The sequence below is a fragment of the Budorcas taxicolor genome, chromosome 2 (assembly GCF_023091745.1).
Source record: "Budorcas taxicolor isolate Tak-1 chromosome 2, Takin1.1, whole genome shotgun sequence".
Lineage (NCBI taxonomy): Eukaryota > Metazoa > Chordata > Mammalia > Artiodactyla > Bovidae > Budorcas > Budorcas taxicolor.
This window is the reverse complement of record NC_068911.1, coordinates 20633780-20650862: the sequence shown is the minus strand read 5'-3', so window position 1 is coordinate 20650862 and position 17083 is coordinate 20633780. Positions and strand designations below refer to the sequence as shown.

The following is a 17083-nucleotide window of genomic DNA, read 5'->3' as shown; positions in this document are numbered from 1 at the left end:
GGGTGATTGAGAACTACGGTCTGTAAACATATTACCCAAACACTTGCCAGGGGATTGCTTGTGACTTTTTTTTCCTAGTCATTTATATTATATTAGCACTTGATTCTCTTCTGCCACTTACCTTAAGTTTTTCCCTTCTTACCCAGATGAAAATAATGTCATCTAAAAATTTGATTGCTCAGTCCTGCTTTGGTCCTTTTCATTTCTAAAGATTGTTTTGGGGGACTTCCTTTGTGGTCCAGTAGTTAAGACTCCATGTGTTTCTGCTAGAGGGGATGGTGTTCAGTCCCTGGTCAGGGAACTAAGATCCACTAAGATGCTGTATGACATGTGGTGCAGCCAAAAGAAAAACAAGAGTTTTGGAATACAAATCTTTGTTATGGAGCCTCTTCAGTGAAGACAAAAGTCAAGAAGAGGTTACTTAAGGCTTGTTTCAGAGTGTGTCTTAAGTTTTACAAACCACTTATATAACTGGGTTTTTTTGCTACACTGAAGCATAATCAGTGCGTTTGTAATTTTGTTTTCCTTCTTAGCTGCTGTGCTATAGATGGTTCTGATTTCCTTGCCTGAATAATGCTTCTGCTATATTTAATGCCCTTTCCTAGTGATGCCTTTTTGAATTTCGTTTATGCCACATAGCGTATAAGATCTAAACTCCCTGACTAGGTATTTAACCCTGCCCCTCAGCAGTGTGGAGTCCTAACCACTGGACCACTGGGGCATTCCTATGTGATTGCATTTTTTAAAGCCCTGTATTTACAACATAATGTTTTTGTCTTTTTCTAGGCTGTATTTCTATTTTTCTTCCTATAATACTCTAGATGTGAGCTAACCAAAGAGAATATTTGACAAAGAGTGTCCTTTCTCTCAATTTAAATGTTTGTTTAGCTTATATCCACTAATTCTGTTTAAGGTAGAGGTTAGAGCAAAGGAATGATACCAGGAGAGAAATTTTACTTTTAAATATCTTAATCTAAGAATAGAAGTGATTAGTAATGTGTGCTTGGAAAATAGTAATGTAACTGAACACATATAAACCATCTTTTCAATTCATTGCCAAAAACTGGGTTCCTAACTGTGCTTTTGTTAATATTTAAAATCTTACACATAGGTATAAGGACAGCACTCTTGGAATCAGATGAACACACATGTCCAACATGTCATCAGAATGACGTCTCTCCTGACGCTTTAATTGCCAATAAGTTCTTACGACAGGTAGCTATATTTATATATCCCTTTTTATGAAAATTTTTTAAAAACCTTTTGATTTAACTGTACTTGAGTAAATACTACATTTTTTCCTGCATTTTTATGTTTGGTGTCTATAGGCTGTTAATAACTTCAAAAATGAAACTGGTTATACGAAAAGACTAAGAAAACAGTTACCCCCACCCCCTCCCCCAATACCACCTCCAAGACCACTCATCCAGCGGAACCTACAACCTCTGATGAGATCTCCAATATCAAGACAGCAAGATCCTCTGATGATTCCAGTGACGTCCTCATCAACTCACTCGGCTTCATCTATGTCTTCATTAACCTCCAGTCAGTCGTCTTTGGCCCCTCCTGTCCCTGGAAATCCATCTTCTGCCCCAGCCCCTGTACCTGATATAACTGCAACAGTCTCCATATCAGTCCACTCAGAAAAATCAGATGGACCTTTTCGGTAAGTCTGTATTTCTCACTGTTAGGAAACAACTGAGACCAGAGACATAGTTTTTGTTTATTGTATATTGCTTATATTGTTGTTTTAGTGACTGGCAGAGAAGGCAATGGCACCCCACTCCAGTACTCTTGCCTGGAAAATCCCATGGACGGAGGAGCCTGGTAGGCTTCAGTCCATGGGGTTGCAAAGAGTCGGACACGACTGAGTGACTTCTTTCACTTTCCACTTTCCTGCACTAGAGAAGGAAATGGCAACCCACTCCAATGTTCTTGCCTGGAGAATCCCAGGGATGGGGGAGCCTGGTGGGCTGCGGTCTCTGGGGTCGCACAGGGTCGGACACGGCTGAAGCGACTTAGCAGCAGTGACTGGCAGTCTATAGCATCCTACTGTACTCAGTAAGGTGGGTGACTTGTAAGAAATGACTTAGTCTTTTGGAATTCCCTGGCAGTCCAGTGATTAGGACGTGGCTCTTGAATTGCTGGAGCGCAGGTTCAGTTCCTTTTGGGGATCTGAGATCCCGTAAGCCACACAGCATGGCCAAATTAAAAAAAAAAAAGAAATGACTTAGTCTTACTGGAGGAATAGACAGATAAAAGAGATTCATTTGTAAATGATTAAATGTCCCAAAGTCAGAAACTATACAGATTGCCAGCAACCCCTCTTAAATGTTGAATAGTATCCCATAACAGCTTTGCAGTTCACAGGAGGGGAGAGTTCACTTATGGTCATGATGACGGTATTGAAAAACAGTAGATTTGAGTAGAACTAAGAACAGAGGGGAGGGGATGAAACACTAGTAGAAAGGTCAGAAATAATTGTTGTGGAGCATAATTATGTAGGAGAGTAGCAAAACCTCACTTAAATCCTACCGCTTCTGAAATGAAAGGGACCTATGACTGTATAGTCCAGAGGCTCTGTAAGTCCAAGTCTTAAAAAATGAACCAGCTTTGAAAAATTAAGATGCCAGGGGTATGTTCCCAGGAGCAAAATTTTTAGGAGTAGGACCTTTACAAGTATACTAAAGAGATCCCTATAAACTACTGTATATATAGAATGGATGAACAACAAGATCCTACTGTATAGCACGGGAAACTATTCAGTATCGTGTAACAAATCATAATGAAAAAGAATAAAATCCCACTGATCTAGTTCAACCTTTTATTTGATTAATAGTGGGAATGGTCTGCTATTCATTGACTTACCTTAGAGTACCTCTTTGATTTAATAGAGCTGGAAGTAGAATTTAACTCTTCAATCCTTTTCTTTTTTTGGTTTTTCAACTTTTTATTTTTTTTTTTTAAGCTTTAGTAGTCTTAAAACTGCACCAGTTTCTATCATTTCATAGATTGTACTTTTTAGGAGATTCCTTCATCATACATTTTACTTACATATGAAGAACTCTTCAAAAGTCCCGTCTGGCTCATTTTCCCCAGAAGTTTTCTTCATCTGTGATTTAAACTCATCTTAATGCAAGTGTGATGGAGAACAGTGTTAGGAACAACAAGATGCAATTTTAATGTTTTTCCTTTAATAATTTTTATTAGTTATATGCAAAAGGAAACCTTATAATCCTATCATCACAGATAATACATTCCTGAAGTAAGAATATTTGTGTACTGCAGACATCTTCTGCAGATCTGTTATCTTTCAAACTCTGCAAGTGTTTCAGTTCAGTTCAGTTCACTCTCTCAGTCGTGTCTCTTTGCGACCCTATGAATTGCAGCATACCAGGCCTCCCTGTCTATCACCAACTCCTAGAGTTCACCCACATTCATGTCCTTCAAGTTGGTGATGCCATCCAGCCATCTCATCCTCTGTCGTCCCCTTCTCCTCCTGCCCCCAATCCCTCCCAGCATTAGGGTCTTTTCCAATGAGTCAACTCTTCACATGAGGTGGCCAAAGTATTGGAGTTTCAGTTTCAGCATCAGTCCCTCCAGGACTGATCTCCTTTAGGATGGACTGGTTGGATCTCCTTTCAGTCTACGGGACTTTCGAGATCTCTTCTCCAACACCACAGTTCAAAAGTGTCAATTCTTCGGTGCTCAGCTTTCTGCACAGTCCAACTCTCACATCCATACATGACCACTGGAAAAACCGTAGCCTTGACTAGACAGACCTTTGTTGGCAAAGTAATATCTCTGCTTTTGAATATGCTATCTAGGTTGGTAATAACTTTTCCTTCCAAGGAGTAACCGTCTTTTAATTTCATGGCTGCAGTCACCATCTGCAGTGATTTTGGAGCCCCAAAAATAAAGTCTGACACTGTTTCCACTGTTTTCCCATCTGTCTGCCATGAAGTGATGGGACCAAAAGCTACGATCTTAGTTTTCTGAATGTTGAACTTTAAGGCAACTTTTGCACTCTCCTCTTTCACTTTCATCAAGAGGCTTTTTAGTTCTTCTTCACTTTCTGCCATAAGGGTGGTGTCATCTGCATATCTGAGGTTATTGATATTTCTCCAGGCAATCTTGATTCCAGCTTGTGCTTCTTCCAGTCCAGCGTTTCTCATGATATACTCTGCATATAAGTTAAATAAGCAGGATGACAATATACGGCCTTGACGTACTCCTTTTCCTATTTGGAACCAGTTTGTTGTTCCATGTCCAGTTCTAACTGTCGCTTCCTGACCTCCATACAGGTTTCTCAAGAGACAGGTCAGGTGGTCTGGTATTCCCATCTCTTTCAGAATTTTCCACAGTTTATTGTGATCCACACAGTCAAAGGCTTTGTCATAGTCAATAAAGCAGAAATAGATATTTTTCTGGAACTCCTGCTTTTCTTGCTTTCTCGATGATCCAGCGGATGTTGGCAATTTGATCTCTACTCCTCTGCTTTTTGTAAAACTAGCTTGAACATCTGGAAGTTCACGGTTCACGAACTGGTGAACCCTGGCTTGGAGAATTTTGAGCATGCATTTACTAGCATGTGAGATGAGTGCAATTGTGCGGTAGTTTGAGCATTCTTTGGCATTGCTTTTCTTTGGAATTGGAATGAAAATGGGCCTTTTCCAGTCCTGTGGCCACTGCTGAGTTTTCCAAATTTGCTGGCATATTGAGTGCAGCACTTTCACGGCATCATCTTTCAGGATTTGAAATAGCTCCAGTGGAATTCCATCACCTCCACTAGCTTTGTTCGTAATGATGCTTTCTATGGCCCACCTGACTTCACATTCCAGGATGTCTGGCTCTAGATGAGTGATCACACCATTATGATTATCCGGGTCATGAAGATCTTTTTTGTACAATTCTCCTGTGTATTCTTGCCACCTCTTCTTAATATCTTCTGCTTCTGTTAGGTCCATACCATTTCTATCCTTTATTGAGCCCATCTTTGCATGAAATGTTCCCTTGGTGTCTCTGATTTTCTTGAAGAGATCTCTAGTCTTTCCCATTCTGTTCTTTCCTCTATTTCTTTGCATTGATCGCTGAGGAAGGCTTTCTTATTTCTTCTTGTTATTCTTTGGAACTCTGCATTGAGATGCTTATATCTTTCCTTTTCTCCTTTGCTTTTTGCTTCCCTTCTTTTCACAGCTATTTGTAAGGCCACCTCAGACAGCCATTTTGCTTTTTTGCATTTGTTTTCCATGGGGATGGTCTTGATCCCTGTCTCCTGCACAGTGTCACAAACCTCATTCCATAGTTTTTCAGGCACTCTGTCTATCAGATCTAGTCCCTTAAATCTATTTCTTACTTGAATTGTATAATCATAAGGGATTTGATATTGGTCATACCTGAATGGTCTAGTGGTTTTCCCCACTTTCTTCAATATAAGTCTGAATTTGGCAAGCGGGAGTTCATGATCTGAGCCACAGTCAGCTCCCAGTCTTGTATTTGCTGACTGTATAGAGCTTCTCCATCTTGGGCTCAAAGAATATAATCAATCCAATTTCGGTGTTGACCATCTGGTGATGTCCGTGTGTAGAGTCTTCTCTTGTGTTGTTGGAAGAGGGTGTTAGCTATGACCAGTGCGTTCTCTTGGCAAAACTCTATTAGCCTTTGCCCTGCTTCATTCCGTACTCCAAGGCCAAATTTGCCTGTTATTCCAGGTGTTTCTTGACTTCCTACTTTTGCATTCCAGTCCCCTATAATGAAAAGGACATCTTTCGGGGGTGTTAGTTCTAAGAGGTCTTGTAGGTCTTCATAGAACCATTCAACTTCAGCTTCTTCACCATTACTGGTTGGGGTATAGGCTTGGATTACTGTGATATTGAATGGTTTGCTTTGGAAACGAACAGAGATCTTTCTATCATTTTTGAGATTGCATCCAAGTACTGCATTTCGGACTCTCTTGTTGACTATAATGGCTGTTCCATTTCTTCTAAGGGATTGCTGTCCACAGTAGTAGATATAATGGTCATCTGAGTTAAATTCACCCATTCCAGTCTATTTTAGTTCACTGATTCCTAGAATGTTGACGTTCACTCTTGCCGTCTCTTGTTTTAACACTTTCCAATTTGCCTTGATTTATGGACCTGAAATTCCAGGTTCCTATGCAGTATTGCTCTTTACAGCATCAGACCTTGCTTCTATCACCAGTCACATCCACAGCTGGGTATTGTTTTTGCTTTAGCTCCATCCCTTCATTCTTTGTGGAATTAATTCTCCACTGATCTTCAGTAGCATATTGGGCACCTACCGACCCAGGGAGTTCCCTGTTCAGTATCCTTTCATTTTTCCTTTTCATACTATTCATGGGGTTCTCAAGGCAAGAAAAGTGACACGGTTTGCCATTCCCTTCTCCAGTGGACCACATTCTGTCAGACCTCTCCACCATGACCCTCCCATCTTGGGTGGCCCCACACGGCATGGCGTAGTTTCATTGAGTTAGACAAGGCTGTGGTCTGTGTGATCAGATTGGCTGGTTTTCTGTAATTATGGTTTCAGTGTGTCTGCCCTCTGATGCCCTCTCGCAACACCTACTGTCTTACTTGGGTTTCTCTTACCTTGGACGTGGGGTATCTCTTCATGGCTGCTCCAGCAAGGTGCAGCTGCTGCTCCTTACCTTGGACGAGGGGTATCTCCTGACTGCCCCACCCTCCTGACCTTGAACGTGGAGTAGCTCCTCTCGGCTCTCCTTTGCCTGCGCAGCCACCGCTCCTTGGACATGAGGTTGCTCCTCTCTGCAAGTGTTTGAGGCCTTTAAATATGACTCAATGTTTGTAATAATGGAATTTTTCTTCAAAAATATTCTCATTGAACTTTAAGGCATACAGCATGCTGATTTGACTTACACATATTGTGAAATAATTACTGCAGTAGGGATCAGCTAACATCCATCTTTTCACCTAAATACAATAAGTAGTGGAAAAAAAGAGTTCTCACCTCCTTGTGATGAGAACTCTTAGGATCTAATCTCTCTTAACACCTTTCCAGTATACCATACAGCTGTGTTACCTACAGTCATCATGTTGTACATTATATCCTGAGTACTTACTTATTTTATATAACTGGAAGTTTGTACGTTTAATTCTCCGTTTCTAATGACCTTTTAATGTTGTAAATTATTTTCTAGGGATTCTGATAATAAAATACTGCCAGCTGCAGCACTTGCATCAGAGCATTCAAAGGGAGCTTCTTCAATTGCAATTACTGCTCTTATGGAAGAGAAGGTAAGTTTCATTGGCTTTTAAATTTGGAGACCTTTTTATATTATTACAGTAGAGTCTTTTTTTTTTTTTTTTTTAACTATTTGTGTTTTTTCCTAAAGGGTTACCAGGTGCCTGTGCTTGGAACCCCCTCTTTGCTTGGACAGTCATTATTGCATGGACAATTGATCCCCACAACTGGTGAGTATAAAATCATTTTGGTTTGAACTTTTCCCTTAAAAAATAATTTTAGCTTTATTCAGCATGTAATTTTATATTTAGTTGTTCTTATTTTTTTGTCCAAGGTCCAGTAAGAATAAATGCTGCTCGTCCAGGTGGTGGTCGACCAGGTTGGGAACAGTAAGTATATGTTTCACATAATCTTCAGATGATTGCTTTCAAACCAGAAATAGAAATTACAATCTAAGTGGTATGTTGCTGAGTGTCTTTTATTACAAACTTTTATATGCCGTAGTTTACAGTTTTTATGTAAAATGTCACAAACTCAAGACTATATGAAGAATTGTTTTCTAAAATAAATATAAACTTACACAAATTTTTTTTAAAGTGTATCAATCACAGAATTTCTCATTTTGAGTAGTTCAGTTAATTCTATTGCATATTAAAATCTATAAGGTATGAGAGACATGCTTTGTGAACGGTCCCTGTAATAAGTCCTTCCTCCTCTCAGAAGAAAAAGCAAAAAATTATACAGGGTATAATTTTTTATGGCATTAAAAATCAGATTTGTATATTGTTTTATATAATATTTGTTTATATAGCTCATAAATTTATATAAACTGGCTTATATTCTAAAACTTTGATTTTTTTGTTTGAAAGATAAATCAGACTCATTATAGAAAAAGTATGTTAAGAATATATCAGTAGGAAAGGCTTCCCTGGTGGCTCAGATGGTGAAGAATCTGCCTGCAGTGTGGGAGACCCAGGTTCAATACCTGGATTGGGACGATTCCCCTGGAGAAGGGAATGGCTACCCACTCCAGTATTCTTGCCTGGACATAGAAGGTCCTGGTGGGCTACAGAGTCAGCCACGATTGAGGGACTAACACACACACGAATATATCAGTAGAAAGAATATGGGATTTGAAGACAGATCTCGGTTTGAATCCCAGCTCCTGCATTTACTAGCTGTATGACAGTGAGTGTGTGATTGTACTTCTCAGCTTCCATTGCCTCACCTGTAGAATTGGAATGGTGCTACTTACGTCACATGTCAGACACCTCCATATAGTTCCCAGCAGATAAAACAACTCTTTTCTGTAACAATTAAGTTCAAGGCCTCCCTGGTGGCTCATTGGTGAAGAACCCACCTGCCAACGCAGGGTTTTGGTGCCTGGTCTGGGGACATCCCACATGCCTGAGACCAACCACGCCCATACACCACAACTGTTGAGCCTGTAGTCTAGAGCCCAGGAACTGCAACTGTTGAGCCCAGGGTTTGTAACTGCTGAAGTGCATGCACCCTAGAGTCCATGCTGTGCAACAAGAGAAGCCACCCCAATGAGAAGCCTGCACACTGCAACAAAGAATAACCCCTGCTCACCACAAGCAGAGAAAAGCCCCAGCAGCAACCCAGCACAGCCAATAAATAAATGCATAACTTTTTTTAAGTACATGGGATCTTTTAAAAAACAAAACACAGAAAGTTCAGAGTAACTTATATATACAATGCTAATTAAAATATACTACATGAAGTTTATATTGAGGCTTCATTGTTTATAATGTTAATCAGAAAAAATATTCAGGTACATGTAATGCTTGCTCATCTCTCTCTATCTGGAACAAGCAAGAATCAGGGTCAGGGAGTAAGGGAAAGTTTCCAGAATAGTTAAAAAATAGTTACCTTAAAGTCTGTGCACAAAAAAATCATGTATTATACTCAAGCCTATTTTGTCTTTCCACACAGTTCCAACAAACTTGGATACTTGGTTTCTCCACCACAGCAAATTAGAAGAGGAGAGAGAAGCTGCTACAGGTAGGCTTGCTAAATATCTTGAATAACAGTAATCTGATGACAAACTGAAAAATATAACAAAAATTAAAGCATAGCAGTGGCAAGGGGAATGAGTTCATTTGGTTTTCAGATACCTCACTTAAATCTTGAGTTGCGCTTGAGAGGCCTGTAAAAGAGTAAGTTACATTTAGTATTTTAAATGTTAGTTTTTTAAGGCTACATCTTTGCTACTCCTTCTTAAGGACTACTTTCTCCTTGTCAGGACATAGCAGAATATTGGCTTATCTCTGTTGAGTGTAAAGGGAAGTTAGTAAAGCCTATACAATGTTTAAGGTATTGTCATTAATCTAAAGTGAATGGTAACCAGTTCAACTCCTAAGTGTGAAGAATTGCACATATTTCTCCCCTAGACTCAGTTGTCCCAGTCTTCTGCCATCTTTTCTTCCAAAAGAAGAGACAGGAGATTGTTAGGGACCCTTGCTCTGGAGATACACAAGCAATGTCAATCTAAGAAGTAACCCATATAAGTTTTACTCTCTAGGTCATTCTTAAGGATATCTTCTAGTGCACCAAAGAGAATTGCTAAGCTTATGAAAGATAACTACTGTTTTGCTGCTAAATCACATATTTAATAGGATATTTACTAAATCAGACTCTCTGAAAAGAGGCTTAAAATCTAAACCCCTACTGCTGCTGTTGTATACTAGTTACCTGTAATTTAAAGATCCTTTTAAAAAGCTTAACAGAAATAAGCACACTTTTTTTTTAAGCCACTATTTCTTTGATGAGGCAGAATTTTAGCACTTATTTTAACTGTCAGAATAAAACAGATTTTCAGTTACTGATTACAAATGTTAAACTAATATTTGTTCTAGTTTGAAGGGTCTTTACATATTTACTCAAAAAGATTATAGGAAGTGGGTTTTCTTCATTTAAACTTGATCTTAGAAGGCATTTTGGGGAGAACCAGATCACAGAGGCTTTAACCTATTAGCTCCTTTAAATGATGGATTAGGAAGTAACAAGAGATCATTGTGAAGTGATAATTGGAACTTCACAAGAGAACTTTTAAATACAGTGAAAGTGAAGTCACTCAGTCGTGTCCGACTCTTTGCGACCCGTGGACTCTAGCCCACCAAGCTCCTCCGTCCATGGGATTCTCCAGGCAAGAATACTGGAGTGAGTTGCCATTTCCTTCTCCATTTAAACACAGTGTCTCCATATAAAGAAGGCCTTGTAAACGTATAACCTCTCAGTCCCTAACTGGCCTGAAAAGTTGTTTTTAACATACGAATGATGTTACCTTTACATTCAAATTATATCAGTGTCCTGATGTTTATTTAAATAGTTTTGGGATAGAAAAGATAAGCTTACTTATCTCAGATGCTTTAATATCTTGGAATTATTTTTCCAGAAGTATAAACCGTGGACGGCATCACAGCGAAAGATCACAGAGAACTCAAGGCCCGTCACTGCCAGCAACTCCAGTTTTTGTGCCTGTCCCACCCCCTCCCTTGTATCCTCCTCCTCCCCACACACTTCCTCTCCCAGGTGTTCCTCCTCCGCAGTTCTCTCCTCAGTTTCCTCCTGGCCAGCCACCACCTGCTGGGTATAGCGTTCCCCCTCCAGGATTTCCTCCAGCTCCAGCCAATTTATCAGCACCTTGGGTGTCATCTGGAGTACAGACTGCTCATTCTAATACCATCCCAACAACACAAGCTCCACCTTTGTCCAGGGAAGAATTCTATAGAGAGCAACGGCGACTAAAAGAAGAGTAAGTGTTCTAACTTGAAATTACTGTACACTTTCATTTTCTGATGTAACATTAAACAGGTATCTTTGGAAGCATTTTCCAGTGTTTCCAGTTAGTGTAAGAAAAATCACCTAAAAATTAAACCAAGTCATACAAGCAACTTCCTCAGGGATTCCTAGTTATTTATAGTTTTAAAGTGGAAAACTAATGGCAATTTCATTCATTTCATTCATAATCTAATTACATTTGTCTTGTTAGTTTTCTTAAATGGTTTTTGTTAACTTTCACTCTTTAACTTTATTTTACTAGGGAAAAGAAAAAGTCCAAGCTAGATGAGTTTACAAATGATTTTGCTAAGGAATTGATGGAATACAAAAAGATTCAAAAGGAGCGTAGGCGCTCATTTTCCAGGTTAGTGTTTTGCAAGCCTTCACAACAGAATTGCAAATGGGACTTTGAATATCCAGGGATTAGCTATGGATATAAATAACATCACAGTTATGGAATTTTTCTGATTCGGTCTAGGTTTATAGAAATGGAAATGTAGCTTATTTCCCAGTATCTGTTTATTGAAATAATTTCTCACTGTAACTTCTACTGTGTAGAACTAGCAGTTATGGGGATTAAATTACCCTTGTCCCTTGAAGTTATTTATAGTATGAAAAAATTGGGAAATGTTTATAGAAGGAAAGAAATAGGGGAGTAGCCAAAGAATACATTTCTGAGGACCCTCTTACTTAAGGCTACAGCTTTCTGCTGGAACATTAACCTGTGTAATTATGAAATAACAGTAGACTACAAATTGCTTTATTGATAGAAAAACTGAATTATAAAAATTCCCTAGAAGCTTGTTTAGAACACTTCTATTTTAAGCTTATGCTCGAAATATGGTTCCTTTTAAAGCTAGACTGTTGGCCAATAAAGGACAAAAAGAAAACAAGTCACTGCTACTTAAAATAATCAGATAGGAAGTAAAATTTAAATTGGCATTTTGTTTAGTGTTGATTAGCTCATATAATTCACGGTACATTAATGCACTTCACTCTAATTATTAAGACTTCACTTTTGTTTTGCAACAAGTGATTGCTCTGATCTTTGTGTACTTTATTCCATTCCAGTAGAGGTCACTATGCCTCTTTAATCATCTAAGATGAAACTTTATATAAAGAAATATGGAACCATGAGGAGAACATATTTGAATGCAAAAACCTGTATTTTATTTAGTATATATTTCTCAACTATCAATTATTGTTTTGTTTTTTTTAGGTCCAAGTCTCCCTATAGTGGTTCATCCTATTCAAGAAGTTCATATACTTATTCTAAATCAAGATCTGGTTCAACGCGGTCACGTTCTTATTCTCGATCATTTAGCCGCTCACATTCTCGTTCCTATTCGCGATCACCTCCATACCCCAGAAGAGGCAGAGGAAAGAGTCGAAATTACCGTTCACGATCTAGATCGCACGGGTATCATCGATCTAGGTCAAGGTCACCTCCGTATAGACGGTATCATTCACGATCAAGATCTCCTCAAGCATTTAGGGGACAGTCTCCTAATAAACGTAATGTACCCCAAGGAGAAACAGAGCGTGAATATTTTAACAGATTCAGAGAAGTTCCACCACCTTATGACATGAAAGCTTATTACGGGAGGAGTGTTGACTTTAGAGACCCATTTGAGAAAGAACGTTACCGAGAATGGGAGAGAAAATATCGAGAGTGGTATGAAAAATATTACAAAGGCTATGCTACTGGAGCACAGCCTAGACCATCAGCAAATAGAGAGAACTTTTCTCCAGAAAGATTCTTACCACTTAACCTTAGGAATTCTCCCTTCACAAGAGGCCGCAGAGAGGATTACTCTGGTGGACAGAGTCATAGAAGTCGAAACGTAGCTGGCAACTATCCAGAAAAGCTTTCATCAAGAGACAGTCACAATCAGAAGGATAATACAAAGTCAAAAGACAAGGAAGGTGAAAGTGCTCCAGGAGATGGTAAAGGAAATAAACATAAGAAACATCGAAAAAGAAGAAAGGGGGAAGAAAGTGAAGGCTTTCTAAACCCAGAGTTACTAGACACTTCTAGGAAGTCAAGAGAGCCTACAAGTGGTGAGGAAAGTAAAACAGACTCCTTGTTTGTTCTCCCAAGTAGAGATGATGCTACACCTGTTAGAGACGAACCAATGGATGCTGAATCCATTACTTTTAAATCAGTGTCTGAGAAAGACAAGAGAGAAAAAGATAAACCTAAAGCAAAAGGTGACAAGACCAAACGGAAAAATGATGGATCTACTGTATCCAAAAAAGAAACTGTTGTAAAACCTGCTAAAGGACCCCAAGAAAAACTAGATGGAGAGCGTGAAAAATCTCCTCGATCTGAACCTCCACTTAAAAAAGCCAAAGAGGAGACCCCAAAGACTGACAATGTGAAATCGTCATCTTCCTCTCAAAAAGATGAAAAGACGGTTGGTACCCCCAGAAAGGCTCACTCAAAGCCAGTAAAGGAGCACCAGGAGACAAAGCCAGTCAAAGAGGAAAAAGTGAAGAAGGACTACTCCAAAGACATCAAGTCAGAGAAGGGAACTAGTAAGGAAGAAAAGGCCAGGAAGCCTAATGAGAAAAGTAAGCCACTTGATAGCAAGGGAGAAAAAAGGAAGAGAAAAACTGAAGAAAAAAGCGTAGATAAAGATTTTGAGTCATCTGCAATGAAAATCTCTAAATTAGAAGTAACTGAAATAGTGAAACCATCACCCAAGCGCAAAATGGAGCTTGATATTGAAAAGATGGATAGGACACCTGAAAAAGACAAAATTTCATCATCAGCTGCTCCGGCCAAAAAAATCAAGCTTAACAGAGAAACTGGTAAAAAAATTGGAAGTACAGAAAATGTATGTAACACAAAAGAACCCTCTGAAAAGTTGGAATCAACATCCGGCAAAGTGAAACAAGAAAAAATCAAAGGAAAGGTCAGGCGAAAAGTGACTGGAACTGAAGGATCCAGCTCAACACTTGTGGATTATACCAGGTATCTGATAATGGGAGGGGGGGGGGGGGGCGGGAGGAGGGTTTCATTGTGGATTATACCAGGTATCTGATAATGGTGGGGGTGAGAAAAGGAGAATATGTTCCTTGAGAATGTATTGATGTTAGGGGTTAGCTGGTTACTCTTGTCTTTGAGGATAACAATTGTTAAAAGATAATAGATGCTAAGTAGATTTTGGGAGTGAGACACACTTACTTTTATGTAATCGTATATACATATCTTAGAGCAGATAAGTGGGCTTTTGAAACTTGAAAGGGCATTTATCATATTTAAGTCTTTTTATACTCATCAGTGTTTAACAGTTATGAGTTCTTCATTGAATAAAAAATATTTTTAATTCTTTTTAGTACCAGTTCGACTGGAGGCAGTCCTGTGCGGAAGTCTGAAGAAAAAACAGATACAAAGCGAACTGTCATTAAAACAATGGAAGAATATAATAATGACAACACAGCTCCTGCTGAAGATGTTATTATTATGATCCAGGTTCCCCAATCCAAATGGGATAAAGATGACTTTGAATCTGAAGAAGAAGATGTTAAATCCACCTCACAACCTATATCAAGTGTAGGAAAACCTGCCAGTGTTATAAAAAATGTTAGCACTAAACCACCAAATGCAATCAAGTATACTGAAAAAGAGAGTGAATCATCAGAGAAAATTCAGAAACTCACCAAGGAGGTGAGCCATGAAATTGCACAGCATGAGGTCAAAAGTTCAAAAAACTCTGCATCTAGTGAAAAAGGGAAAACCAAAGATCGAGATCACTCAGTATTGGAAAAGGAAAACCCAGAAAAGAGAAAGAACAACAGCACTCAGCCAGAGAAAGATAGTAATCTGGACCGTCTGAACGAGCAAGGAAATGTCAAAAGTCTGTCTCAGTCTTCCAAAGAGACTAGAACTTCTGGAAAAGAAGATAAGCATGATTCCATTCGAGGGTCCTCAAATAAAGACTTTACTCCCAACAGAGACAAAAAAACAGATTATGACAACAGAGAGTATTCAAGTTCCAAACGTAGAGATGAAAGGAATGAATTAACAAGAAGAAAAGACTCTCCTCCTCGGAGTAAAGACTCTGCATCTGGACAAAAAGCTAAGCCAAGGGAGGAGAGAGAGTTGCCTAAAAAAGGAACAGGAGATTCCAAAAAAAGTAATTCTAGTCCCACGAGAGACAAAAAACCTCATGATCATAAAGCCACTTACGATCCTAAACGCTTAAGTGAAGAGACAAAATCTTTAGATAAAAATCCCTGTAAAGACCGTGAGAAACATATGTTAGAGGCAAAGAACAATAAAGAGTCAAGTGGCAATAAATCACTTAGTATACTTAACCCACCTGACCCACAGATTGAGAAAGAGCAAGTTACTGGGCAAATTGATAAGAACACCATCAAGCCTAAGCCCCAGGTAAGTCACTCCTCTCGACTGTCTTCTGACTTAACTAGAGAAACTGATGAAGCTGCTTTTGAACCAGACTATAATGAAAGTGACAGTGAAAGCAATGTGTCTATAAAAGAGGAAGAAGCTGCAGGAAAGGTTTCTAAGGAACTGAAAGATAAAGTAGTAGAGAAAGCAAAGGAGAGCCTGGACACGGCAGCAGTCAGCCAGGCAGGCGTCACCAGGAGCCAGAGTCAGAGCAGCCCGAGTGTCAGTCCAAGCAGAAGTCACAGCCCTTCTGGAAGCCAAACCCGGAGCCACAGCAGCAGTGCCAGCTCTGCAGAAAGTCAGGACAGCAAGAAGAAGAAGAAAAAGAAGGAAAAGAAAAAGCACAAGAAACATAAAAAGCATAAGAAGCATAAGAAGCATGCAGGCACTGAAGCAGAATTGGAAAAAAGCCAAAAACACAAACATAAGAAAAAGAAGTCAAAGAAGAGCAAAGATAAAGAGAAGGAGAAGGAGAAGGATGACCAAAAAGTGAAATCTGTCACTGTGTAGAAGGGCAGATTTTTAAAAATTGACTTAATTCCTAAGTCATCTGTATTAAATTTTGTTATAATGTAAAGAGATTCAAGCCTTGTAAATAATGATACGGAAGACCCTGTGCTGCACTTAAAATATTGCTGCTTGATTATTTGATTTTTACATCAGAGCTTTATAACACGAACTTTTGTACAGAATTGTGAGTTGTGACCATGTAACATGAGAGGTTTTGCTAGGGCCTATTATTTTTAACCACCATTAATTAGTTGGGGTGGAGTTTACTGTACTGTGAAATTTTCACATTTGAATTTTTTTAATTGCCTGGCAAAAGCTGGTATCAGTTCTAAAATATCAGCAGAATGATTTGCTGAATTCATTACAACCCTGTTATGTCACTTTTTGATTACAATAAAAGTTTTCAGTAAACTTTTCAAATGTTGACTGTTTGCCTTACATGGAGGAAAGTGTGTCAGGACTCTTCACTTCCCTCTTCCATTTCCCTATTTAAAGTATCCTTTGAGTCTTGAGTATAAACTGAACTGTATATATAAAATCCTGAAGTAAACATGGAAAGTTGACTTCATTTGTGGGCTGATAATAGGTGGCCAGAAATAAGGAATCGTGGTTCATTTGATTCCTGGTTGAATAAGTCTTAAAGTTCTAAATTGCACTTAGCGTACATGGCCTACCCAGTCTGTCCAGCATCGAGCAGTAATAGGTCCAGAAGCACTAGGTAGAGACTACAATGGGTTTCCCTAATGGCTCTGGTTCAGGAGGTTTATTGTAGGCAATAAAAAGTTACTGAAAGGATGTTGGGGAGCTAGGGTAAGATTGGTACTTTAGAAACACAGCTGTGTAAATAGAGGTTAGGAAGACAGTGGCTTAAGGAAGAAAAGAGACTAGTTCTAGTGTGAGGTAATGATCCTGAAATACTTTGGTCCAGGGCACTGGACTGGTAGAGAAGAACAGGTTTACGTTAGCAGCAACTCAATTCATTTCCTTGATATTATTTCCAAAGTGTACCATATTTACAGTCCTGTATGCCATTATTGGTACTCAGTTTTAGGTGGTATACAAAAATATGTGAGAATGTTTTCTGATGCAACATTTAATACGTAAAGAAAAACATTAAGTGATTTAAAGAAT

At 39.0% G+C, this 17083-nt stretch overlaps 1 protein-coding gene across 1 annotated transcript in view; it reads left to right on the top strand.

Annotated features, from left to right (window-relative positions):
• The window catches only part of RBBP6 (RB binding protein 6, ubiquitin ligase), a 36678-nt gene extending 20726 nt beyond the window's left edge, over positions 1 to 15952 (top strand). Inside the window, exons 10-19 of the mRNA XM_052659965.1 lie at positions 1112 to 1215; positions 1329 to 1666; positions 7178 to 7274; positions 7373 to 7451; positions 7556 to 7610; positions 9178 to 9246; positions 10640 to 10999; positions 11288 to 11389; positions 12245 to 14002; positions 14368 to 15952. Coding sequence (XP_052515925.1) covers positions 1112 to 1215; positions 1329 to 1666; positions 7178 to 7274; positions 7373 to 7451; positions 7556 to 7610; positions 9178 to 9246; positions 10640 to 10999; positions 11288 to 11389; positions 12245 to 14002; positions 14368 to 15952 — 4547 coding nt within the window. The remainder of the gene's footprint in view (positions 1 to 1111; positions 1216 to 1328; positions 1667 to 7177; positions 7275 to 7372; positions 7452 to 7555; positions 7611 to 9177; positions 9247 to 10639; positions 11000 to 11287; positions 11390 to 12244; positions 14003 to 14367) is intronic.
• The last annotated feature ends 1131 nt before the right edge of the window (positions 15953 to 17083 follow it).